Source organism: Taeniopygia guttata, chromosome 5 (assembly GCF_048771995.1).
Source record: "Taeniopygia guttata chromosome 5, bTaeGut7.mat, whole genome shotgun sequence".
NCBI classification, from domain to species: Eukaryota; Metazoa; Chordata; class Aves; order Passeriformes; family Estrildidae; genus Taeniopygia; species Taeniopygia guttata.
The window spans coordinates 10529969-10556838 of NC_133030.1; the positions used below are offsets into that span (position 1 = coordinate 10529969).

Below are 26870 nucleotides of genomic sequence, written 5' to 3' on the forward strand. Positions count from 1 at the left end.
GAAAATGAATACAAATTCCTGAAGAATAATGCATATCTAGAATGTGGATGGTCAAGCAAAGGAATCTACAACCACATTTCTCAAAATTAGCAAATAAAAGACTGAATGCTCAATAGTTTTTTATTACCAATAGTGAGAGGAATTATTATATCATGCACAGAAGTAAAAGTGATATCATAATATGCACTTTTTCAGATCAAATGAAACAAGTTGAAGTTGAAGCTGCTTTAACACTGTCAGCTTTTAACAACAGCTTCTGGCAGCTTACCTTTATCCACTAATGAGAGGCCACAGAAATTTAAAATAAAACAATATTAGATGAACTGAAAATTTAGAAAGCAAAGCTAACATAACATGATACAGCATTATTTTCTTTTTTTTCTTTTTTTTTTTTTCTTTTTTTTTTTTTGTTTTGGTAGATGTGCCAAACTTTGATGATGCATAAAATGTATCAACATTCCCTTGCACAGCAGTAAAGGCACAAGTCTCCACAAAAATCATTCATGCGAGTCATGCACATTTTGAACTCTCCAAAGATGCAGCATTCTTAAAACCTCCTCTGCTCTAGACACTGTACAAGTGCAGCTCCCTTCATCAATTTCACATAGAGACATATAGATAGATATTTGCATCTCCACCAAGCCAGCATGCTTGCCAAAAACACTTTCTTACCAAGCTCTTCAAGCTCTGAGGTCATGGACTTAGAGCGCAGGGTCAGTGCAGTGGTTGGAGCTCGCTTAGGAGGTGGTGGGGCTGTGCATGGAATAGAAAAACACACAAGTGTCAGCCAAAACACACCCTCTGGAAGCCCTGTGCTCACAGCCACGATTCCATATCCATTTAAAAGAATAAGCTCCATGAAATAAGGTGAGAATAAATACCTACATGTGGAGGAAAAAGCCCTGAGATGCTTTTCATGGACTGAATTTCTCCACTGATTCGGGCTCTAGCGTAGGTTGCTTGACACATCCGCAAGCTTTTATGTAACAGGATACATAGAAACATTTAAAGCTAAATAACTGTGCACTTCTGTTTCCCAGCAGGAAAAGGGCTTTCGAGAGAAAGGACCTCACAGCAGTGGTGCCCCTTCTGAGAAATATGCAGGGCTAAAAACCTCCTGGGCCCCAGCTAATCTCTGGCAGATTAATTTAATCTTTGGAGAAACTGTTCAATCTGAGAAATACAGGAAAAAACATTTAAATGTATCTGAATTGTTAAGGTGACTCTAAGGGAAACGAGTGATCCTCAGAATATATAAGGTCTTAAAATATCAAGACAATAATCTAGCACAGAAACTACCATCTGTGCTTTCGTATGCTGATGACAAATATTTCTGGCGGTCAGAAAAGATCATCTCATTCCAACTCCTCTGCCACAGCAGGGATGCCTTCCACTGTCCCAGGTTACTCAAAGTCCCACCCATCCTGCCCCTGGACACTTTCCAGGGATGGGGCAGCCACATCTACTCTGGACACCCTGTGCCAGGCCTTACCACCCCCGCAGTGAAGAATTTCCCACTAATATTTAGCCTAAACCTGTTGACTTTCAGTTTAAAGCATTGCTCCTTGTCCTGTCACTACATTTAAGGTCAATATGATACATACCAAAAGTCAGAGGCAAAAAGAATTGTTTAAAATGTGTGAACAGTAATTCCATCAAGCCAAAAATAATGCAGGACCATGCTGGGACGTGATTTAGTTCAATACAGCCTTTCCCCTCCACCCCACAAGCTGGTCTCACTCCTTTTTAAATTATTATTTTTAATAAGCAGTGAAAGTGAAAAACACTTCCAGCACAGACAGAAAGTTTTAGTTTCATGGAGCAGGAGGGAGTTCTGGAGTGCCAGCTCCTCACCTGCCCAGTGCTGAAGAGCCAGGTGTGTGTGGGACTGTGGGAGGAACAGAACTTTCAGCAATGTGCTGCAGCTTCAAGGAGCAGCAATCTCCCCTGCTTAATGATAATTATGAGGGCCTAATGACTTCCCAGTGTAGCTGGGAAACCAAACTCTGGGGCATCTAAGGTGAAGGAAACAGTTTAAATTCCTTTTTTCTTTCCTCTTTTTTTTTCTTTTTTTTTGGGGGGGGGTGTGAAGTTTTCGTAGTGTTTTTTTGGATGGGTGGGTGAGAACTACCCCCATTTCAAATACATTTTAAATTAATAAAAGATCATCTGTTCTCAGTGCTTTTCCTCTCTCACCACTGCAAGAAATTTTACTACAAGGTCGTCAAACATGAAAAACTCATAAAGATGGACTTTAATGCCAAGTATGTTAAGAGAATATTGCTCTTTTGGCCACGTGTTAATGTCTAACCTAACAGAATTAAATCACTCCAAATTAAACAAGAGCATTTCAAATTAAACAAGGGCATTTCAAAGTTGAGAAGCGAAGTCTAATATATCAGAATTTAGAAAACAGCCATTTCATGCCCATACTTGGTTTTCCATGAAGGAAGAGCAAGAAGGTCCATTAGGAAGAGAGAAAAATGTACCTTTCTTCCTTGCTGTGTCATCTGGATCAAGATTCCTGGTTACTGTGACAACCTTCAGCACGAGGTGATTGCCCCCCTGTCGAATCATGTTCACCACCTGCCTGTGGCCCACTTTCACTACGTTCTCGTTATTAACCTGCACACAAAGGAAGGAGTCTTTGGGACCAAAATGCAGAAAACTTTTGTTCTAGCATTTTCATAAAAAGAACATGGAAGGAATAGGTAGAAACAGAATTTTTAATTATTACCTTTTAATGAAAATATGTATTTAAGGAACAGTGCATAGCTGACATGATGACCAGAAAACAAAGCTACTCAACTGGGAAACGCACATCTAAATAAATTCAATCAAATCCTGCCCTTTACATATTTTTTTTGCAATTACTAGAATTTTCCTTCTGCAAGTTTCTGGAAGCATCCCCTGTCCTAGAAGCAAAGGCAACAGGGCCATAGCAGGCTTAAAGAGTGTCCATGAAAATAGAAGAGGTAAATACATGAAGCCCTGAGCAGTTACTGTGGTCATGCCAATTAAACTTCAAACTGCAGTGCAAGACTCAGCTTAAGGAAAAAAACCCAAACCAAACATATATATATATGTAGTCTCAGTAATTCTTGGTGTTAAATCATCCTTTTTGGATATGTCTTTCCATAATATCAATTAACAGACATAGAAGAAAGCAGAGGCATAAAAACTGTAGATAAACATGGCTAAAAGTAATTTATTTATTCATTCAATCTATAAGGAGTCACTGAAAGTTATCTGAAATTTGAATGATGACAACATGTAAGTCTGAAGTGCTGCCTGTGCTATTTGAACATAAAAGATATTGAGAAATGGAGGAAGAGCTGCTGCCAGGATACATGCTGGGAAGTTGATCTTTCTCCAAAATTCCACTGACTCAGTAATATTTCACTGAGATCATTCAATGCATCCCAAAATGAACAGTCATTTTCAAAGTAAGTGTTTTTAGCCTCCTCTATTTATTCTGACAGGCTGGGCATCTCACACTCTAAAGGATTTACAGTTTAGAGCAGAATCTCTCATTAAATATTATTGCCATTTAGCAGAACAAACAGCACAAGCCGCCCCACTCCAGCTTGAAATCATTTTTCCATCCATTGTCTGGAAGGAAAACCTTCCCTTTTTTTCAGGCTTCAGCTGAGCCAAAATGCATTTGAATGAACCAGTGCATTAGGAAACCATCTTTTTGACAGAGGGCTGCAGTGGGGAGCCTGCAGGACGAGCTGGGTGCTCTGTCTGAGCTCGGGGTGCTTTTGGAGACGCTTTTTTGGTTCCATGTACTGTGACGTAGGTGGAACACATGCTGAACATCCAGACCTGTTGAGCAGGCAAAGATGAAGTTCTCTCATTCTGTAGGTGGAGGGTATAAAAGAGTATTGATTTAAATAGGACTCTTGCTGGTTTGCTTTATTTTACACCTCCTTAGCATCTGGTATTTAATTCCAAGAGATATTTATTTAGCTGGACCAATGGCATCTAAATTTAATCTGTCCAAAATACTGAAGCAAACAGTCTTTTCCATTTACTTCTGAATTCCTTCCAGTATTAAAGCCTCAACAAGGTAATTCTTTTCCACAGGAAAAAAAAAAAATCATGTAATTAAAAATTATGGAACGAATCCACTCTATTTTTACTGGAATTAAATTTCAAGCTTGGAAGACGGTAAGGATTACAATGTAATCCCTAATGCTGTCAAAAAATAGAGCCCTCCAAATAAATCAAAAGTCAATATTAATCAAACACATGTACACTTCACTAGTGTAAAGTGATAAATGTGTAATATGATAAACAGCTTATGCAGCATCCCATCTGTTCCCATCGTTCAGTGCAATGATATTTAACATTTAGAGCAGGAGCAAATATATACAACACATTTTTTTAAAGCTGCCTCAGAAACAGAACCTGTAAATTACTGTTTATAGCAGCTTTGTTGAAAAGGCACAGTTACAAAATCTGGAAGCTAAAAGATTGATCTGAAAATAAATAAAATAAAAATATTGATAGGAAAGCTGGAGGTTACTTAACTCAGAGTCTTACAGAAATACTAGAGAACAAAAGAATCATGGAACCAGCAGAGAAGAACCTCATCTTCACAGTGTTTAGCACCTCAGGGGGTAAAACTGGAGCATGATTACAAAGCAATAATTTGGGAATTGTCAATAGCTTATAAGGATTTCAGTGACATTATTTCTTTTACCCTTCTTCACTATTTCATCCAGAAGCAAAATGACTGCAGGAAGGGTTGTTAAGCAGTGAGACACCAGAGTTCAAGCAGGTTTGTCTGACTGTTTTAGTTTGATTTATTCAGCAAAACTTTTCCAGGTGTGAATAATTTGAGGCAAATCTCTCTGAACTTCCACTTCAAGCCTTGGCAAGGGGGAGTTTGTAAAGCAGTAAAGCAGATATCTATCCCAACTGTGCCAATTCTTTTCATAATCACCTGTGTTCTTGGTAGCAAGTGTAATTCCACTCTTTAAAACACTCAAAAACTACTTTTTCTTTTAGCAGCTAGGTGTTTGGAAGGAAGCTCTAGAAACAAAGAGTAAAGTTGTTTTGCAGGCTCAAATTTGTGTCTTTCCCTCTTTTTCAACTCAATCTTTCTGCATATTTTCTGAAGTCTTTCACTGCAAAACCTGAGGTTCTTATTTTCCATCTACCATTCCGCAAACCATTCCTGCATCAAGCTTTTTCTGCCATGTCCTTCATAAATAAGTGAAAATAGATAATAGACATGTGAGGAGGCTGGGTCTATGCTACATTAAAGAAATCTGGTCATCCAAGAAACCAAATGCAAGGAAAACTGTCCTTTGGGACAGCCCACAATTTCAACAACTCTCCTTTATCCTCTTTGGACTCTTGGGAAAAGCCTCAGAATTCTGTATTTGTGAAAATCATCCTTTATTATCATCTGGTTACTGGGCAGTGGGATGGCAATTACTTTGAGAGAATTAATTTATGAAGTAATATGATCTCACAGACTGAATGTCTTTAAAAATAGTCTAAACAGGCTGGATAAAAACATTTTTTTTTTCCCTGAAATGCACAGTTATGCAATGGGTTGAAAAATAATATTATATAATATACTAGAATACAATACAATATAATATAATACAATAATAAAGTAACCTGCATATTGTAAGCTGGCAGATGCATGAGCTGGAACACATTCACCAGAGCAGCCTTCCCATAGAAATATGCAAAAGGGGAAAAAAAAAACCCACTACCAGAGAAAGAGACCTTTGTAGACTTTATTCTAGCAATTAAAAAAAAATCTTAATTTCTTCAATGCATCATCCTAATCCTTCCATTACCAAAACATTCCTTCTGTGGAAAAGGCAGTCAATCATTTTTAACAGTAATTAAATAGACAGAACTCCATCATTATGCTTAGGATGCCCATTGCAGAGTGGTTGAAGTTGGGAACGCACATCCTCCCAGAAGAAGCTCCTCAGAAGCTCTTCCTTATCCACTGAACTACTTGGAAAAAAAAAAACAAAAAAAAACAACAAACCCCCAAACCCGTTACACACACTTACAACCCCCTGCCTACATGTTTCTTAAAATTCATCCTTTTTGATAAATATTTCACACACACAAACCCAATCACAATTTGTACCAGTGAAAATAAATAGCTCACAAGTGATTTTGCAGGCTCAAATGATGCTTCTGCATTTCAAGTAACCACGGAGTTGTGCACATGGCACTGCCTGTCAGCAGCCAGTAAGAGTTTCCCATCTGGAGACTAAAATGTGAGAGGAAGAAAGACACAGTGACCCAGAGACTTTTGGGGAAATTATTTGTGCTCTCAGTGCACCCACAGTGCCAACCCAGGGGTCACCCACTGAAAACCAGCAAGGGCTTGTGGTGTTTGTTGCCATACTGGGAGGGGCTGGAGCAGCATTTAGCACAAACCATCACAGATGTCCCAGATTTGCACCTGACAAGCATAATTAGTGTCAAAACCTCTATTATATCATCCTCTAAATTAATTCTAAAACTGGATTTAACAGGTTTGTGGACAGCACAAGGGTACCTAGTAAATCCAGGAAGGCTTCTGGGAAAGTAAATTTGAACAAATTCTGATGGCAGCATACTTCTTATTGAGCATCCCAGGAAAAGCCTTAGTGCAAAAATGACCACAGATCCAAATGAGGCAGCAAGTTAAAAATGTCCAAAGCCAAAATATGCTTTGGTGTAATGACATTTTATGTGCTTACAAAATGCATTTCCCCACAAATTATATCAAGATTCACTGTCTCAAAAACCCAGCACATTATTTTAACCTGTGTCTTATATTAAAATAGAAAGTAATAATATAATAAATAAATGAGTCTTATAATGGAAATTAATTTATGAATTTGTCTCTGCAAACCAAATTATTCCCATCCCACCACAGAAGCTTATATAGACAGAAGCAAATAGCTTCAGTCCACAGGGCTCCAACTGCTCATTTATTTCAACAGTTTCTGAAACAGGTCTTGAAGAATCTCTGGAAAATTCCTGAAGATTTTCCAGTAAAATGGGAAGTTTGTTTACATTCTGATCTCCCACATAAACATCCCTGATTCCCCCTGGTATTTGACCAAATCCTATTTCATCTACTTTGGTGTAAAAGATGTTTCAGAGGCTTCATGTACTCTGTTGATCTAAAAAGTGCTTTAAAAAGAAAAGGAAAAAAAAAAAAAAAGCTTCACAGAAGCAGGGATACAAGGATGTGGAAATTCCAGCTGACATCTTGCATTAATGATGTTTTTGCAGTAATCCACTTGCTCATAGATTTGCGTGCCCTGGTGGCCTTACTGCATGGGATGATGTAACTATGAAGCCAGTGGGCATGGAATTGGACTAGGTGATCAAAGGAGGCAACTTCCCACCTAAATTCTGTCATTTATAGGGTTTCTCCAGAAGAAGAAATATTATAAGGAAGTATTTGACAGCCTTTTAGAAAAAAAGTACATATGAATTAAAGGAAAAACATCAAAATCATTCATAGCCTTGCTATAATATAAATCTCGTGGCATAAAATCAAATATTGGGGCACAAACAAGATATAAAATGCCTAAAAGAAAACACCCTGTGGAGAGACAATGTCCTGAGGTTTTGGATTCCATCCTGTCACCACATTTGCCATGTTTGCACATGGGGAATGTTGTGCCTCCTCGGCTGCAGCTCCTGTTGCAAAGGGAGATGTCACTGCCTGGTGCTTGCTCTGGGCAAGGGCAGCAGGACGGGCTGGAGCGTGGTGGAACCTGGCTTCTGCAGGGCTGCTCCAGCCAGACAAAGACTTTTCCCTGGGCTGATTCAGCAGTAGCAAAACTGCTGTCTTGTGGATGTGGTCTCTGCCTGGAGACAGCAGAGCTGTCGAGGAAGGGCTCAGCCGCTTCATCCCTGCGAGTCGCACCAACGCTTCAGCTGCACCCAGGAACATCTATTTCTGAGAGAGGCACTGCAAGAAGAGGCATCTCAGATCATAAACCCCAGACTCCTTAGTTGTCATGGCAACTGCATCACAAAATTTGTTTCTTAACATTTAGGCAAGCTCCATCTTGGAACGTCTCAGTTTTCTTGTCCCTGCTATTCCTGTTAGGCCCAGAACCTCTGAGAATAAGTGGCATTTTTTCTAATTGCTGTCCTGGGTGTAACCAGTTTGTATTTTTTTTTTTCCTGTGTAAAGCTACCAAAAGCCTAAATAGACTTTATTTTCCCCTTACTTTCCCAGCATTCTACAAACATATCATGTGAGAGTAATATCCTGCCTTGGTTAAACACATGTTTTAATAATATGACAAAGTTGAAAACCTGAATGGAGCATAACAGCTGTCAGTCCTTCAAAGACCTTTTAAAATCTTTTTTAATGTGTCTAACTTTTGTCAAACCAGCCTATAAAGATGGTCATACACTCATCTGTGTTTTACCCAGTTAAGACTGCCCCCATGCCAGTGTCTGACCTCCCTCAAGGGAAATGCACAACTTGTTTTCTTCTAATAAGTACAAACTCACTGGATTAGTTTGGGATCAAAGCTGATAATCCAAAAAAGCAGCAGAGTTAAGTGTTGCTTTTTATCTCTTACCTATGGCATTATTTAAAAGGCAGAACTATGTTGAATTAGCACTCTCATCTAAAATTTTGAATTTTGCATACTTATATCTAACCTGAAAGCTGCTGCAAGTAAGTGGTTCCCATCCTCATGAGACTACACAGAACATTTAAACATCACTTAATTACTTGGACCCTGTCCTACTAAAAATAATGCCCTCCTTTAATTATTACCTGTTCCTATTTTTGAATCCCTTGGTTTAAGTCACATTTCATTGGAGAGGTTCAATTAACTTTATTGCAGTTGATTGAACTGCAGTGTTCTGCAATCAATTAAGTGGCACTTAAGATGAATTTGTCTGATGTCTGCCAGGTGCAAGAGGTGGAAGCTTCTCACGTTTTAACTTCTCTCAGGGAAAAAATATCCAATGAACTGTGCACATCTGTTTTGCTTCTTTTTTGCTTAAAATAAACTCACTGAAGATAAGCCGATAACTAACTTTTTCCACATTCCAATGCTCAAAAAAATATGTACTAGTTTAAAATTCAGTGAAATGAAAATGAAGTTTGAAGTGCAACAGAGTGTACCTTTACATTATTCATCTTGTGAACATGCCTCTTATATTGAATTTGTTCTCATAGCCTATAAATTATGGTACAGAGACAGCACCAAAAATAGGTTACCAAAAATAGCAAACTAGAGGTTACCTATATAGTAAAGAAACCTCTCTAGCATGTCTGCCCTTCACAAATGAAAGCATGCACAAAAATCTAAAACTGCTTAACCACTGCAGCCAGAGCTGCTTCCATCTCATTCCTCTGGCATATCCAGTCATCCTCCTCTGCTGGGGGCTGCTCCAGGGTGGGGGGAAAGGGAAAGGGAAAGGGAAAGGGAAAGGGAAAGGGAAAGGGAAAGGGAAAGGGAAAGGGAAAGGGAAAGGGAAAGGGAAAGGGAAAGGGAAAGGGAAAGGGAAAGGGAAAGGGAAAGGATGGAACCCAAGCTGCTCATTCAAGCAGTGGGAAAACAAACTCCCATCGCTCCTGCTCGTCTGCTGGCCAGTCACCCACATCCCAGTTTGCTGCTCCCCCTGCGCAGCCACTGATGCTTCGCAAAGCCCTTCTGACAAATTGACTCCAGAGAGGAAAAAAAAATTAAAACTTGAGAAGATAATTTTGCTCTGGATCACAGACTCTCACTGTGATCTGAGTGCTGGGCCAGCTCTGGGCAGCACAGTGAGTGGAACTGGTATGTTCTGCTGGTGGGTTTTGGATGAGCCTCCATCAGCCTCTGTTGCCTCCGTCAGCTCCTCTGGGACAACTCCTCCAGGTCAGCAGGAAGAACAGGGTCCCCTTTGGGCAGAGTGTGTTTCCAAGCCAAGCCTATCCCTGGAGCCAGCTCCAGCTCCCTCCTGTGCTGCTGTGTGGGACAGGAACAAGGAGCAGAGGGAGCTGAGGCAGCATTCCCATTCCTGCGGTGCCCTTGGAACAGCACCCACCTGCACACCCAGCCCCCAGTGGGACGAGGGCTTCAGACCCCCATTAAACAATTCCCAACCCAATGCTGGAGGAAAGCAGGAGGCTGTGTTCCACCCTAAAAATATATTTTTTTCAAATGGAGAGTTGCAGTGCTGTTATGCAAGCACTGGGAGGACAATGGATCTTTATTTGAATTCTGAATGAACCACTTGATAAGTATTTACAGGAGGTAGAAGCTTGCAGGCTGAGCCCTTCTATTTTTAAAGCTGTGCATACCTACACTAAAGACCATTAGGCAGAGAATTCTAAAATATAGATCAAAATAGAGATCTCTTTATGAGCATTAATAATACAGCCCAATATTAATTTACATTAGGTAAGCACCCTAAGTCAGGCAACACAATTTAAAATTAGACCCTGTACATGGGATATAAACTGCCTGGTTTTGTACATTTCAATGATTTTCTGTTAAAACCTTTCCCAGAGATTACACAGATATATTGACAGAAAGTGTTGTCATCATGTGTTGATAATCTATATTTCCTCCTCCCACATACAGTCACTTTCCAGAAAATGCATCTGCTCCAAGAACAATATTAAAAAAAATGTATTGCTCATGCATCCCTCTTTGTGCAGGAAAGCCTAATCTTAGAGCAGATGGAGATAATTCTTTCTTAAAGCCATGTTAGTTTTAACAAGGCTGCCTTAGACTTGGAATCCCTTGAAACTTTAATTTGGAGGCCATGGAAATGAGGACTGAAGTCTGGGCCTGAGAAGTGTCTAAGCACAGACAGAATAATCAAACTCACATAAAAATTGTTTTCTGTGTTAGATCAGAGTGAAGAAATACCCATCAGTCAGCTGGTGACGTGTGAGTGTCCTATTTTAATTCAGAAAATTACTGATTGCACTAACCATACTGCAGCTTGGTGCGTGTTTTATGCCAGACTTCCCAAACTGAAGATAAACCCCAAAAAGAGATATCAGTGGTGGAGTCATTGCACAGCACAGACAAACATGGAAATGTTTAGTTTGAAACAACCTCAAAAGAACATCCAAATCTATAGACAAAATTGCAATGTAAAACAGACAGGAGACACAAATATCATGTTACACAACATGAACTCAACAAAAGCAACCAAGGAAAACTTTCACAGCTCCTTTTAAAGAAAACAAACTAGTTTATAAGAGCAACTTCATTAATTCATAATGAGGCTTTTTGTTACCACTTCAAACAAGCGACGTTCTAATTTACTTACTCTCCACACAGAATAACCACTTTTTATCTTCTCAAACAAGAGTACAAGTGCAAAAAGCTCCTCTGTTAAGAGGGAATGATTTATTTTGGTGAGTGAACAAGCATCAGCGGAGGATAACAGCAGATTCCTCAGAGCATTTTGTCATAGCGAATAAGAATCATCAACAAACCTTTCATTACGTTTGATTTTATTTGTAAAGAGTTTGGAAATAAAAATCTATTTTGGGACGATCTGGTGACTCACAGAGCACGAGGCAATTTCCTGGCCTTTAAAGAGGCTCCACCTTGGCTACAGAGAGCACCAGTCCTGAGGGAACACCCTCCCAGCAAAAGGCAGAAGCAGTGGAGCAAGGCTGTGCCTTCTGCACTGCTCCCAGCCCGCAGCAGGCAGAGATGCTGCATCCTCTCCTTCAGGGACATTCGCTCCACAGTCCAGATTCTGCATCCAAACAAAACCTTGGAAACTCCTTTGGAGACACTTCCTGCCTTCCAGTGGCCAGGAGGAGGCCAAACCTGTTGCCTGCTTCCTTTCAGCACCCTGAGGCATCAGCACGGGCAGCTGGGCGATGCTGGGGGTGAGTCTGTGCTGTTACACACTGACATTTCAGGAATGACCTCAAGAGCTGCACAGCCTCATGCCAACAGAGCAGCTCGGCAGAAGAGCCTCGTGGAGATAATGTGCCCCAAACCTGAGCACAGGCACTGAAGAGAGGCAGACAAACAAAGCACAAATGCCAAGCAAAGCCCGAGCAACAACCTAACAGCATCGTCAGTCAGAAAACAGCAGCCTCATTTGTACCAACAGTAATTTTAGAATCACTAGAAAAGATGTCCAAAATCACAATTTTGCAGACTTGTTCTCCCGCACCTAAATTTTCTCTGCAACTCAACTCCCAAAATTAACAAACAGTGAAGCCCCACTGAGTTTGATGCTATGCAAAGTATTTTGGAATATAAACTAAGTCTTGAGCATACAACGAAAGATCAGAAAAATAACTTAGTTTGTTAAGAAGAACAGAAAGAGATGGTGCTGCCCCACACCAAAGGGCAGAAATGCTATGTTCTTCCAAAAGTGAGGAAAATAAACTTCAGTTTAAACACCAAATATTATGCAAATCCCTTATAATTCAAATTGAATTTGTATCTGGATGTTGTGGAATGGAGTTTAAATGTTAACGAAGCTCTTAGGCAAAGGTTTAAAATTTGGAGGCATTGTAGAAGGAGCTAATACTTCCCACAAAGTTGGAATTGCCAAAAGCTGTGTCAGGGTGACTGGGATACTGCCCTTGATGGATGGGTTCAAGGAGACCCAAAAGCTCAAATTCCCAAGGTGCTCAGCAATCTGCATCCCCCTGCACAAGAGATGAAACCACCGAAGGTGTTGGAATGACTCCTGTGAGTACCTGATGTGCCAAAACGTCATCCTAAATCCCCATTCCGGGGAGGGCCAGGGACAGCAATGCCGATGGAATGTCACCCACCTCATCCAGCTCCTCCTGAGCACTGACCCTCTGCTGGACTACTAAATCCTGCTTGGCCAGCACCTCCAAGGGCACTCTCACTGCCAGATTTGGGAAGCAGCAAGGACTGGGGACCATTTCCAGGGACTGGGTGGGCACAGCTTCCTTGCTTTGGAGCGTGACTCCATCTGCGTGACAGCACATTGCTCCCTGCCAGTGGCCACACATCCCAGAGAACTTGGAATACTTGAATTTCCCAGCCTATGTGAATTCTACATGCTGCAGTTAAACCTGGGAAAAAGAACTTTGCATTTTGCCAAACATGCACCAGGTAACCCTGCTGGAGGTTACCAATTTAATTTCACAGCTAGCAGAAACAATTCCTTTAGTGCCACATTGTTCACACAGCTTTCCCACCTCACATGGAGACAACTGTGAGAAGGAAGCACACTCACAGCTCTAAAGTGTAAATTTTAGATGACTTTAAGGTAGTGATTGATTCTCCTTGAGTGCCGTCCTCTTTTTTATCCCAGCCTCTGAGCTCTTTTTCTAATTGCCCAAATTGCAGTAGCATCACATCTGATTTCTCTCCAAATACCTTGACCTAAATCAGCTTTTCCCCAGTTACTGGCATTGACAAGTCTGGCAATGGTAGAGGGACAATTTCAATGCATCCTAATATGCTTTTTATTGATTTCCAGGTGGGGTTTTTTAGATTACAAGGAAAACAGCCATGAAAGACACAATTTAGATTCTGAAGTCTGACTGAGGCAACATAAAACCTTCAGCTCTAGGAAACGCTGTAGAAAGCAATCTTAGTGTGTGCTACTCACTCTTACTACTGTGTCCCCCAAATCCTGCACAGGCAGCACTGCTGGAATTGCACAAATCCGAGGCAGAGTATCTTCTGCCACTGGTTCTGATTGCTGCAAGACTGTCAGCCTTCAGAGCATCTTCCTGCAGAATGCAAGGAATGCCTGATCCATAACCAAAGCTCCCAAGAGTCTCTGAAATTAAAGTTATTTTTAGCCACCCTAAATATATGCTGTCTGAAATAGTTAAGTGAGCCATTGTTTCTAATACATAGTTCCTTTCACACACATATAGAACAGATGCTTATCACCCAGAGCACATTCCTTACTGAGGAAGCACAATTTTGTCCAGAGGAATGGAGAAAAAATGTAGGTGTGTGCATTAGAGACACTAGAAATAACTCTGCTAAAAGGCATGGGAACAGCAAAAAGCTGAGAGGGGGGAGGGAGGCGGGGGGGGGGGGGTCTAAGGCAGCACTTAAAAAACTAAATTAATCAATCAGGCAGACAAAAAGATGCCATTAATTAGTCCTTCTAATTTCTAAGTGGGGAAGAGCAGCTCTGATCTGACAGAGACTTTACCGACTCCATCAAATGGCCAACGTTGGTACAACAGGCAAGGGCTGCTTAAAAATAAAACAAATGGACAAAGGACTGGGAAAACCGTCCTTTTAAGTGCAAATTGACTCCAGCTTAAACGTTTCCATAGCAGAAAGCTTTAAAGCCATTTTTGTTTATGTTTACATGGCAGTTCTTTCTCAGCGTTCTTGATCAGAAGGAGAGAGCTGGAAGTTTTATGCTTCTGGAGACACTGAATTTAATTGCTTAATTCAGGAATTGGCTGCATCCAAAACTGGAAAAAACTCATTTGCAAAATTCCCTGGGGTTTGTATGCCACAGTTAGGGCAAATCATTTGGGTTTCCTGATTTTCTGTGCTATTCCTGTGGGCCTGGTGGCTGTTTGTTTGGGAATTCCTGATTTCTGTGGACATTCCAGTCCAGCGTTATTTTCAAAGAGAAAAGAAGAGAGTGTCTCGCAGAGTAGTACTCATAAATTGAGGATATGGAAGAAAGTAGCAGCAACTCTCTGGAAAGTTTTCCTGCATCTATGGCATAGGCATGTGTAGGAAGTTGTGTGGATGCAAGAACTCTAAAAACAGACATTTTGTCACTTTGGTTAGAGATCAAAGACCTAGAAAACAGGATACAGCCTCCTCAAAGCATCAGATTCTCAAGTTACTATCTAATATATTTCCATCATTGCTCAAAAATAAGTAATTTTATCATAAAATCCCAGTACCATAGAATGGTTTGGGTTGGAAGAGAGCATTAGAATCCAAGCCCTCCTGCCATGGGCATGGACATTCTTCAGTAGGTTGAGTTCCTTCCCATAAACGCAAACCTTAGGACAGAGGCAAATAAATGTCCCTGTTGCACATAAAATAAAGCAAATTTGTTGGAACTTTAGAAATCAAGCCAAGCCAAGATTGCATCTTAGAACTGTACCATTACCTATCTGCACCAAGATTAAACTGATACTAGCCCCAGAATAGGCAGGATCTTGAGATTAGTTGCTTAGCAATTGAAACTTCTTTTTCAGAGCCCAAAGGAGGCCTAAAAGTAAATTTTGTGATTATAAGTCGGAGTTTTCCTTCCTGACAGCGCAGCTGTGATGTTCTTAGCTACAAATCAATCACCTAAACCTTTACTTTATTTCGATAACACAGCTCCTGCTATGCATGGGAAATATATTCCTGTCTGCCTGAATTCTGAGCTCTAAGAGTATTTCATCAGAGCCCTAATTTGGTGCCATTAAAGTTTATTCCCACTGAGGGTGGCTCAGCTTTTCTGCACTGAGATATTTTACAAATTCTAGATCACCCTTACCAGGCAGGAATATGACAAATACTAATCTTCCCAACCCACTTCAGTAAGATCAACTAAATAATCAGGGAAACAGGGATGGAGCAAGAATTAGGATCAAATTAATCCTTTAACAATGGAAAACGTTTCTGATAACACTGAGGAGTTAATGCACTAACAAAGCATAACTCAGAACTAGGACAGAGCATGTCTTCTTCAGCTAGAAAAGCACATGCCCAAACAAGAGAGTGAAATGGATAAATTTTACAAGCCAAGAATAAAAAGGAGGGATGGGTTGCAGGTTGTGATAAGAAATCAAGGTTAGTTTCCTCCACCTGGAAAGATTAAGTGATCTTTCACTTTTCAAACCAGTATGGTCCAAGAAATAAATTTTAAGTTTTTACTCTTGTTTTGCCTTCTAAGCAGGAAATACTGTTTAATTTTTAATTTTTTATTCAAGTCTGGAGTACTGAATTCATTATAGCTCCAACCAAAACATTAACAAAGTCTTCTTAAATATTTCCATTGGGAAATTCTAATTATCAACTGTGGCTTCAGGTGCCTTTTTTGCTCCTGTTTCTGCTTTCCCTGGAAAAGTGACATTCATTTTTGCCTTGGAGCATGTACTGCTTTTATATTTTCCTCTTCATGCCTTTAAAAAGTTCATGGGCAGCTTCTCACTCCCTGCTACTGCAGCATCCCCACCTTGGTTTAATGAAGAATGCTCTCATTTAACTATGCATATCTGGATTTATTTCTCCTTTTTTTTTTTTTTTTTTTTGGCCTCACCCGGGGTTATCACATAATTTATCAAGAAGAGATGAAGAATTTTGTTTGACATAGCTGTAGCCCATCTGGAAGGTTGCAGGAGATGTAATGTGGCCGAGAGCAATTCTTTCATCCCGCACCATGACAGTCAGCAAGAAGCAGCAAACAACAACAACAAAACCCCTCACTGTGAATTATGTAGGTGCAGAACTTTCACTGTAAAAGCTGGATTAGTTAAAAGCTTCCTAGATAATACTTAGTCACAGAAAGACTCTGGTTACTTATTTCCTTCGCTTTGTCAAGCATCAAGACACAGATTAAGAAGACAGACACAGGGAAGCCAGGCACTTTGAGGGTTTGCCAGTATTTTGATTAGTGACCAAAGTCAATGAACTGCACTTTGTCTTGTATTTTATGTAAGAATAAAGATGACTCATGCAAGACTAAAATAAACCTTCTTAGAGGCAGCCTTGCTAATAATAGCTGCTACATCTTTAGTCCTCCCCAGCTGAAACTACTCTATTACTAAAGCAGTAGTATGGAGCTGAGCACGCTTAGGGATGAATTCTCCCTCTGCTGCTTGCACCTTCCTGATCTGATGGTATCAAAACAGACAACTCACAGCATACACTTCCTCTGGGCTTGTGTGGCACAGTTTGGCAGCTGGGAGGGCTGTGGGGGTGGCTGCTCTGAACATAAGAACCTGCTGGAAGGTTCTGCTGGGTCTGATGGAGCCAATGCCAGGATGGACTCCATGCTGACCATGGCCAAGCCCACCAGAAACAATGGGAGCACCTGAGTGAGAAGAAGTAAGAAGAAGCTCTGAAGGCCCACAGGTCAGGGGAGGAGGAGAGGCAGGAGGTGTTCCAGATGCCAGAGACGCTGTGTCCCTGCAGCCCATGGGGCCCAAGGGAGGCTGTGACCCCACTGGAGTCTCCTGTGATCCTGCAGGAGACCCATGCTGGAGTAATCTGTTCCTGAAAGACTCACCCCAAGGAAGGGACCCACACTGGGGCAGTTTGGGAAGAACTGCAGTGTGGCAGGCACATTCTTCTCTCTCTCAGGATTTTTCATAGAGGAGCACAGAGGGCAGAAAAGGAAAAAAATTTCTATTTCTGCTCCTCGTGTTTCCCATGTGAAATGTGTTTGGAGAATTGTTTGCCTGGGGTGATTGCTTGACTGGATTCTGGTGAGGATTGTTTGAGCCTGATGGCCAATCCAATCCACCTGTGTCTGGACTCTCAGAGAGGGTTGCGAGTTGTGAGTTAGATATGGTAGTTAGAAAAAGTGGGTAGGTAGTTTTAGTATCTCCTTTAAATAGTCTATTAATGTATTTTAGCATAGTTATAATAAATAAATAATTCAGCCTTCTGAACTGGAGTCAGACATCATCATTTCTTCCCACTGGGTTCACCTGCATTCACAATACTGCAGCCCATGGGAAGGATTGATTTTGGGAAGTTCATGGAGGATTATCTTCCCCTCTCTGGAAGGGTGTGAGGAGTCCAGCCACTGAGGAGGAAGGAGCACCAATGACCACATGTGATGGACTGGCCATGGCCCCCAGTCTCCCTCCCAGTGTGCTGCTGTGGGGGAAAATCAGGAGGAAGCTGAGCCTGGCAAGAAGGGAGGGGTGGAAGGGAAGGTGTTTTAAGTTGATTTATATTTCTCATTACCCCAACTTGAGCTGTTATAAATTAAATTAATTCTTCTCCAGATCACATCTGTATTGCCAGTGACAGTAGCCGGTGAGTGATCTCTCCCTGTCTTTACCTCAGCCCAGGAGCCTTTTGGGGTATTTTCTCTCCCTGAAACATTGGTACATCCATGAGCTCTGCATGCCACTGATACCAAAGGGAAGCTCAATTTCTGACTAGAAAAAATGAATACTTCCTATTCCTAAAACATAAATCATGCCTGTGAACTATTCTGTACCAAGAGAAAATATTTTCAACGTATGCATCCCATAATAAATACATGAATTATATTTTGGCACTTTGAGGAAATCATTAAACCATTACATGTCTTTCAGGTGTCATTGGGTATGAAGGAGTTTAACCATCTCCAGTATTTTTACACAGAAAATTCATATACGAGCTATTTGTCAAGTGCAGAACACTACCCAGGGAACACCAGCCAAGGGAAAAAAAAAACCTTTCCACAGTACAGCAAAGCTTGGTAAATCCAAAGAAAGGAAAACTTCCCTGAGTTACAGCTGCACCATAAGGAACTCTTCCTGCTTATCCCAACAGACAGGTCCTTCCTGCTTGAATGTGCCTCAGACAACTGCACTGGATGTATGTTTTCCTGGAATTAAAGAGTTTTCAGGTGCTCTCAAGCCTTCCAACCTCTCCATAACAACAATCACCTTCTGTTCTTTCACCTGAGCAGTTAAAACAGCAGCTAAGCAATGACCCTGATATATTGGTAGTTATTCTTTGAGACATTATGAATGAGAATCTTTTTGTGGGTTGGATCAGCCCTCCGTACAGAGAAAACTTATCCCATTTAGAACCTACCTCTGCAGCAGAGCTGTTTTATTTCAAGATGGTCAGAATGATAATTTTTTAAAGCACATTTGATAATTGTTCAAGGGGGGAGAGCAATTTTTAGAAAAACTAGAGAATGCCCTGCAGGTTCAACACAACTGATCTTTCATTTACAAGCCTCAAACTGCCAGGTTACTGAATATTGTCCTTCAAAACTGACAACCAAGATTGGCTCTTATTAGAAAAACATTGTTGGTGGCTTCTCCAAGACTTAAAAACCCCATTTAGCTTCTCATTTCCTCTGCAAAGTTCTTTTAATTATGTAGCCAGACTTGGAGAGGCCAAACAACAACAGATTCTTCCATGGCTCTCACAGTCCTCTGGCATTAGGAACATATGTCATTTGTTTTTTTGTCAGACACCAAAGGAACTTAATCTTGCTTCTTGGGCACTTCTGAATTATTTCTGGCAAAGAGAGGCATTGAGATTAGAAAGAGAATAATCCTGGCAGCAGGAGCAGTTTCTTTGTAGCCTTTAAACCATGCTCTCCCTCCCCACATATACAGACAGTATTCCAAAGTTTCCATATATTTATATAAAACATTATTCTCCTAAGTTAATGAACTAAGTCAGTGCAGAAAATGAATAGGTTATTAGAAGCTTTGTCACAATATAAGCCTGGATCAAATGGCAATATTCCAGTGGAAGCACTACCAGGTGTGCTCTCAGAGAGGTCTGCTGGCAGGAAGGCACCTGCATGGCAGAGAGGAGTGGGGATTGTCTGCCTGGCCCTGCCTTCCCAAATGGCTCTCCCAGCACACCATATGCTTCACACACCGGATCCCAGATGGATGCTTAAAGGGTTCATTAATTCCTCAAACCCAGATTTCTGAGGGTCTGGACAGCTCATACCTTTTTAAAATAGGGAGGAAGAAGTAAGAGCCAAAAACAAAATTGGGGGAAAGGGAGTTAATTTAAGATGTGTGCAGGGATGGTGGGGAGAAGCTCTGAATTCCTTCCTTTGGATCCAGCACTCCAGGACTGTATTTTTCCATTGAAATAATTATGTGTACACAAGTGACATTTCAAACACAGCTTCACTCTTGTGACACCAGGCACAACTTTGGAGGCTTTGCTTTGCTCAGAGCTGCAGACTGTATTAGTCATAACGTGACTTCACCTTTAAAGGGCAAATCCATGGGCCACTAACATTTTTGGAGGGAAAAATTTCATAACACCCCAATATCCAGAAAAATCTATCAGGGTCTCTTCAGTTCTCTTTGAGGCACCACTGCCTGCTTTGCCATCCTGGCACTTTTTTCCAGCCACGACATGAGGTTGTGATGAATAATATTCATTCCCTCCCTCCCTGGGTGTAGGGTCAGATTAATGCTGCATGGAACATCTAAAGAGAGATGAATGGGATCCTGGAAACACTTCTGTTCTCAAATCCTACTGCATTTGGGGGTGGAGCTTGAGAAGATCACGATGCAAGTTGTCCAACAGAGGTGCAAACAAGAGCTGAAAAATCTAGTAGGAATAAGCCAAGAGCTTCCCCTGATGTACAGCCCCACATGGAGCACAGAAGGACCTCTTGTCTTCCTCAAGCAAATGAATTGAAAGCTGCGCTTCAAGAAAAAAACCCACAAATTTGTTGGAATATAAGTAAAAATTCCCTTGGTAGATGGCAGAAAAAGAGAGCAAAATTTGTAATGCAGATTTCTGCCTCCTTCCATTGTCATCTAAAATTTTGCTGGTGCTATTTGACCTCTTTTCCAGCTCTTCTCTGGAAGAACAGATGGAAGTCAAGTGAAAAACATGGAAAGGAACAGCGAAGTCTTATACCCCTCTGAGAACAACAAACAAGTGGTGGAAATTGAAATATTTTCTTTCCTTAGCAATGATTTTTTAATACATCTTTTCTCACAATCCCTGCAACCGATTAACCAGAGAAGACAGCTTCCATTAGAACATTTCCTTAACTTCCTTAATATTTTTTTGCCTTGTCACTGACCCAGTGATAAAAGGCTCTGACATTTTACATTGCAGAAGGCACAGATGATCTCTAATCCATTTTTAACCTCTATCTCTGCAGCATCTGGACAATTATTATCCACATTAGAAGGCTCTGGAGTCAAAGAACTAACAGAATGTATATAATTCAGGAAAAAAATAAAAATACCATCCTTTGAAGTATTTATCCAGAATTTTGTGAAGTTCTGTGGCTCTGAAAGATGGAAAACATGTCAGAGATCATCCATAACAGAAGAACATCTTAAGATGCTCAAGGGGGAATGGCTTCAAGCTGACATTAGGTGGGTTCAGGTTGGATATTGGGAAGAAATCCTTCCCTGTGAGGTTGGGAGGCCTTGGCAGAGTTTGCCAGAGAAGCTGTGGCTGCCCCTGGATCTCTGGAAGTGTCCAAGGCCAGGCTGGACCTCACTGGTGAGAGCCTGTTGTGATCCAGAAGCATTTATCAGCCTTTAACTGCTTGTCCTGCTTATTTTGCATCACGTGGAATCATCCGATCAAAACCTTCAGCTGTTTCTGACCTAATTTTGATGGGTGATCCTGTCTCTGCCCTAATAATGCCAGTGTTGGTGCTCCTTGCATCTGCAGCAGCGAGACAACTTCATTAATAACTTGGCCATGATGTCATCCTACATTCCCTCTGCCTATGTCATTTTTAGACCTTTGTGATCTAACTTTTCTTCTAAATCTGGCCCCTACTTTTGAAGAAAAAAACCCCAGACCTTTCCTGCAAAAGGTTTAAAATTCTTTCAGTTCCCCAGACTTGGAAGTGGAAGAGGCTAGAGGGGATATCAGAATCATTTTTTGAAAATCTAGCCCTTAAAACATACAGATAAGATATAAGATCTATATACAGATACACTTAATCTGTAAATTGTGGGCATAAAACTCAAGTTATTTCCCAGAAACACAAACGGATTAAGGAGGACAAAAGTACAGCAACCTTTTCCTACAGGAGCAGTGAAAAGTTTTGAGGGACAAAGCACATTAAAAAAAAAAAAATGAAGTCTGTTAATCCAATTAGTGTCTGTGCAGGAATATAAAAAACTGGATAGAAATATAGATTTTCTAGAAGTGTCAGAGATCTGATTTTGACTGCCATCACATTAAGAGGAAATATGAATAGGAAAACACTGTTCAAGTGTGTCAAAGCAAGTCTGCAGATTATAAAATAGCATCTATTTATTTGTACCCCATTTCTTGAATACTCTTACAGACCAGTCCTTGTTTCCCACTACAGCACATTTGATTGTTAAACCCCACTTAGTCAGAAATTAATAGCAACAGCTACAGCAAAGCATGTCGTGTCAACTTGGCTACATCAGCTTCTACCACAGGAAAGTGAAGGTGTCATTTACAACAGATTAAAAAAAGACCGAAGTCCCTGTGGTATTGACTTAGGATGTAATTCGTGAGCTGAAATAATTTCCAGCTTTGTTTCATCTTCTTCCAGAATATGACTTAATCCTCTTTGCAGATAATTCTCCATTTACCAAGCAGGAAACTTTTGAGACAAGGATTATGCAAAATGTGCCTTGGACCACAAAAACTTTGATTTTCCAAAAGGCACAAGTGAGTCCAGACCTTCATGGAAATCAAGAAAATATCCTGGTGAGAACTTTCTTGATGGGAAGAGCCCTGACCTATCTAAATGGCCAATTACAGGTATGTGCATTTTCAAATACCTGACACCTACTTCGGTTCAGCATTCAAGGAGAAAAGTCAGAAAAAACATCAAGAGAATGTTTTTACAGATGAATTCACTCACAGAATCATCAGAGAATGAATTTATTTCACAATTTCTTGTAGTATACTAAGTAAATAATTTATTAGGTTGTTTGAAAATAAAAAATATAATAAAAAGGGTTTTGTTGGGGTTTTTCAGCTAATGAATTCTTAAAAATAAAAGCAACAATATAATATAGTCTGGCTAGATTCACTTGGCCTACAGTGATACAGTTGCTGCATTTACTAAACTTTGCTAGGGAAGGAACAAAAAATTGGAACTTTCCTGTGTTGATAAATAAAGTCAGAGATATTCTGCTGAATAAATTGACAGAAATGCAAATAACAGCAGGATATGTATGAAGGGAACCCTCCTGTGCAAGCACCAAAATGTGAATTTTAGGCTTACTGAATACACAATAATTTCAGCATACAGACCTGAATTATAATTATTTTTTAAGCAAGAAAACTCACATAGTTATCAATATGTTAGGTAGTCCTTAGAAACTGATCATTCTCTTGTGAGCTGAAGTTTGTTAATCTTCTTTCTTTAACTAATCTTAAATTAATGAGTGATGGTAAGAAAGAGTAAATAAGGTCTAAAAATAATATAATAGCAAAAACTTAGTCAGGCAATGATTTATTTATCTTAATGCTGATGCAGGTGTGTGGAAAAACATTGAATAAAGCAGCATTTTTGTGGGTCAGTAGCCAAACCAGTATGTGGCCAGTCAAATAACCCTGGGTTCACTTTCAGCATGGAATTTTGCAGACTGATTGTATTTCAGCAGAGCAAAGAATCCAGCTGGTGTATTTTGATTATCCATTTTAATTCAGAAGCAGAGAACAAGCTTGGCTCGCTCAACACTTCTTTGATAACTGTGTACCTATATTTCTATTAAAAAATCCCAAATGTTGCCAATTTTTATATGGTGTAAATCTACAGAATTCATATGTCTGCATTACAGAATCATGGAATGGCTTGGGTTGGAAGGGACCTTAGAGCTCAATTAATTCCCACCTATATTTATAATATATATTAGCATCCCAAGAGGATGATGGCAATATACAGTAATTATTCTTTTCTCTGTTAGTAGTCAGGAAAAAGTTAAAACTAGTACTGAAACCAAATGCTAAGCGCATGACTGAAGCCTTAAGCAAGCAGCTATTAGCTACTGCTATCAGCAAAATAATCCCCTGCCGAATGCTGTTAATTAGAGCAAACAGTAAAACCACGGGAAAACGGAAATGCTCATCTTTGTCACAACAGGCTGCAGTCTTCTTCATAATGGTCAGAATCTGGGTCATACACAAGCTCCTCACCATGTAGCATTTTCCAGGAAGAGCTGGAAAACCCAGCAGCTGATTGCCCAAACCATGATGATTCCCCACTATCTCCCAGGAAACCATGACCTGTGACCACAAGCATAAACATATCCAAGCTTCCTTTCAAATCCATAATAGTTAATGGCACCTCTGGCACCCTGTGTGTGGGCTTGAAATTATGCCTCACATAAGCCAGATGTTTCTTCAATAACACAAGACTTTAAAAAACTGCCATTATCCAAAAAGTGTTATAAAAAGTCTTGGAGAATCATGGGATCATTTAAGCTGGAAAAGACCTCAAGATCATTGAGTCTTATCCTAGCAAAAATATTCTCTTTTTTCCTCAAAATGTGGAGTTCAGTCATTTTAGGTGCATAGGCTACTCCAGAAGAAACTCTCTAGGCCATTTTTCAATGCACTGGCAAAGAAAAACTCAGTTTTCCACCCAAAACCTACTTCTGAGATAAGACAAGTCCAAGGAAGGACCCCCACCTGACACTGTCAACACACAAATGCTGAAAGCAGCAGATCTGAGAGAGAAAACAGAGGTCACTCAGGCCAAGGGAAAGGATAGCATAAAAGACAGAATGCAAAAATACAGATGGTCACTAATGAAAAATACTCAGAGAACCAATAAAAGCCGAAGGTTGCTCAGAGGACAAAACAGAAATGCACAGACAGAGGTAGGAAAGCTCTAAAATGAGCCAGGGATTCAGCAGTGTCCAGCAGGCCCCAGACAGCGGAGCTGCCCAGAGGTCAGCAGTGATCTGGCCACAGGAATTTTTCACAGAGATGGGAGACTAAGAGACAGAAAACCTCTGAAAATAATGTAAAGCCGCAACTGTTCATTTTGGATATGAGTCTAGGGCTAGAAAATACGAAAGTCAAGATAAAGTGAGAAGATTTCTGAATATTTGGAGGTAAAAAACAAAGGTGTTGGTTGGATGTGAAAGAAAGAACAGAGTTATCAGGACAAAAATATTGACAACACACAGAATTTCTTGAAGAAAAAGACAAAAGACACATTCAATTTCCAGTGGAAAGCTGATTGCATCTTCCTAAGTGAGGATTCAATCCAAATGACAAAGGCAAAATTAAATATTATTCTGTAACAGCAGAATGTGAATTATTTTAGAGATGTTAATAAAGCAAAGAGTGAACACCAGCAGAGAACATGGATGTAAAAAAGATACACTGAAATGGAGGGGATTCAAGCAGTGATAACATCTTTCATTATTGACATTGATTTTTTCCCCCTGAATATTATTAAATTAATACTGTTGGTCACAAGACATTGATTTTTGGAATCAAAGCAAAAAAACTTGAAGTCTATGTGAAGCAGAGGGACGCACAGCACTGGTTTCTTGAACCCTGGTGTAATGAACACATTTCAAACTGCATTCATTTATTAAACAGAATAAATTAGATTTTTTTGCCAAGATTAGGTCAAGGTAAAATACTAGTGAGTTGCAAAGCAGTGATTTAGTGATATTTTGGCAGGAACTCAGCCCAAACTTATAAAATCCAAATCTGTAGGAAAACATCTGGGATATAAAATAGTGTGCCATAAATTTCGATTGGCAACACTAGAGGTAAATTTGAGAAATGGGTTATAACAGCCTGTGCTGTCAATCCCTCCATCACCCATGGACATCTTTTCCCTTAGCTGATTTAAACAAGAACCTCTCTAAAAAGACAAATCCAGATAGAATGACCAAAGCCATGTTAGTTTTTGAGGTGGACAATCTATTTTAAGGACTGTGACTTTCTCTTCTAAATTTAATGATTCCTCTATTCATCATAGCAGGATAGTTCCAGGAGAGTCTATACTTAAAACTTGCTTATATAGGAATGCACAGGGTTTAAAGGGGACTTTCTCCTTTGAGGTCAGCTCTCCCAATGGTCTGAATTTAATATTCCATGCAAAGTGCCACAGGTCACTGTATTTTTCCTTTCCCAAAACTGCTGCATATAACATCATTTTATCTGATGCCTAGAGCCTGGTAGATTCACTTAAACAGAGATCAGTCGAAATAACAAAAGGCTTTATGCAGAAAACCAGTTTCCAGCAGTAAATACAGATATATTTACTCTAGATATATGGATTTTTCATCATTCCTATTGTTATCTATACCTATACAGACTTCAATACATCTTAATTTGTGTTGGAAGAAAACCTAAAATAACATAAGTACATTTTTTTTATAGAGCCTCTTGCCCATTGGAGCTGGAAAGCACCATGGTAATATGATAAAATACTTGGGGTCCTATTTTCCTTCCCAAAATCCCTCTATATTAAAACCAATTGATAATCTGTTGCTGGTAGCATGGTATCTGTAAAACAGAATTCAGAGCATTTCATTTCATGTTGACATGACTGTGTCTGATAACTGAAGGTTCTTTAATCCCCTAGAATATGTCAAATGCTTGAAAAACCATCTGATGTCTGGAACAAATGAAAAATATCCTGCTCTCATTTCCTGCCAAGCAATGAACTGCAGCTCTCTGGAAACGGCACCACCATTTCCCCCTGGCTCCCAAGGCTCCCAATCTGCAGAGCCCACTCTCGTTCAGGAGTGTTGGGGTGTTAGGAGGGAATCATGGGGAATTCCTTAAAACCAGACATAAAAATGCAACAGAACATCAGTGAGCACTTCAACTCCTCTGCTGTAATCACAGAACAGTTCACATAAATGTCATTATCTTTATTACTCGTGAAATCACCAAACTCATGCCCAGCACTACAGCAGCTGTCTGAAGAGCACTTAAAATATAATTTAAGAAAGGGAGAGATAGCAATCGCTCTCTCATGGCAAACACAGTCTGTTTTAGAGTTATTTTTCACCTCAGAAAAGGTGACTTCTTCAGTACAACATACATTTCAGCTGCACTTCATGATCCTAATGGGTCCCTTCCAATTTAATATATTCTATGATTCTGGGGTTTGTAATAAAATAATTTTTATTTTGTTTCAGTAAAATCTTAGAGATACAAGCCATTAAAAAAGCCCTGTAAAAATGAAGCTGTGAATTAGTCAGGTATGGAAAAGTAGGAAAGCCCCATTATCCATCCCAGACAGAGCTTTTTCTTCAGAGATAACACTCAGCCTTCCAA

The 26870-nt window shown here is 40.1% G+C and overlaps 1 protein-coding gene across 10 annotated transcripts in view; it reads right to left on the minus strand.

Moving 5' to 3' along the window:
• SHANK2 (SH3 and multiple ankyrin repeat domains 2) overlaps nt 1-26870 on the minus strand; it is a 269302-nt gene that overhangs the window by 36506 nt on the left and 205926 nt on the right. For all 10 annotated transcript variants that reach the window (XM_072929511.1, XM_072929512.1, XM_072929510.1 and 7 more), the window contains 2 exons: nt 2490-2625; nt 673-753 (listed from right to left, as the gene is read on the minus strand). In XM_072929511.1, coding sequence (XP_072785612.1) covers nt 673-753; nt 2490-2625 — 217 coding nt within the window. The remainder of the gene's footprint in view (nt 1-672; nt 754-2489; nt 2626-26870) is intronic.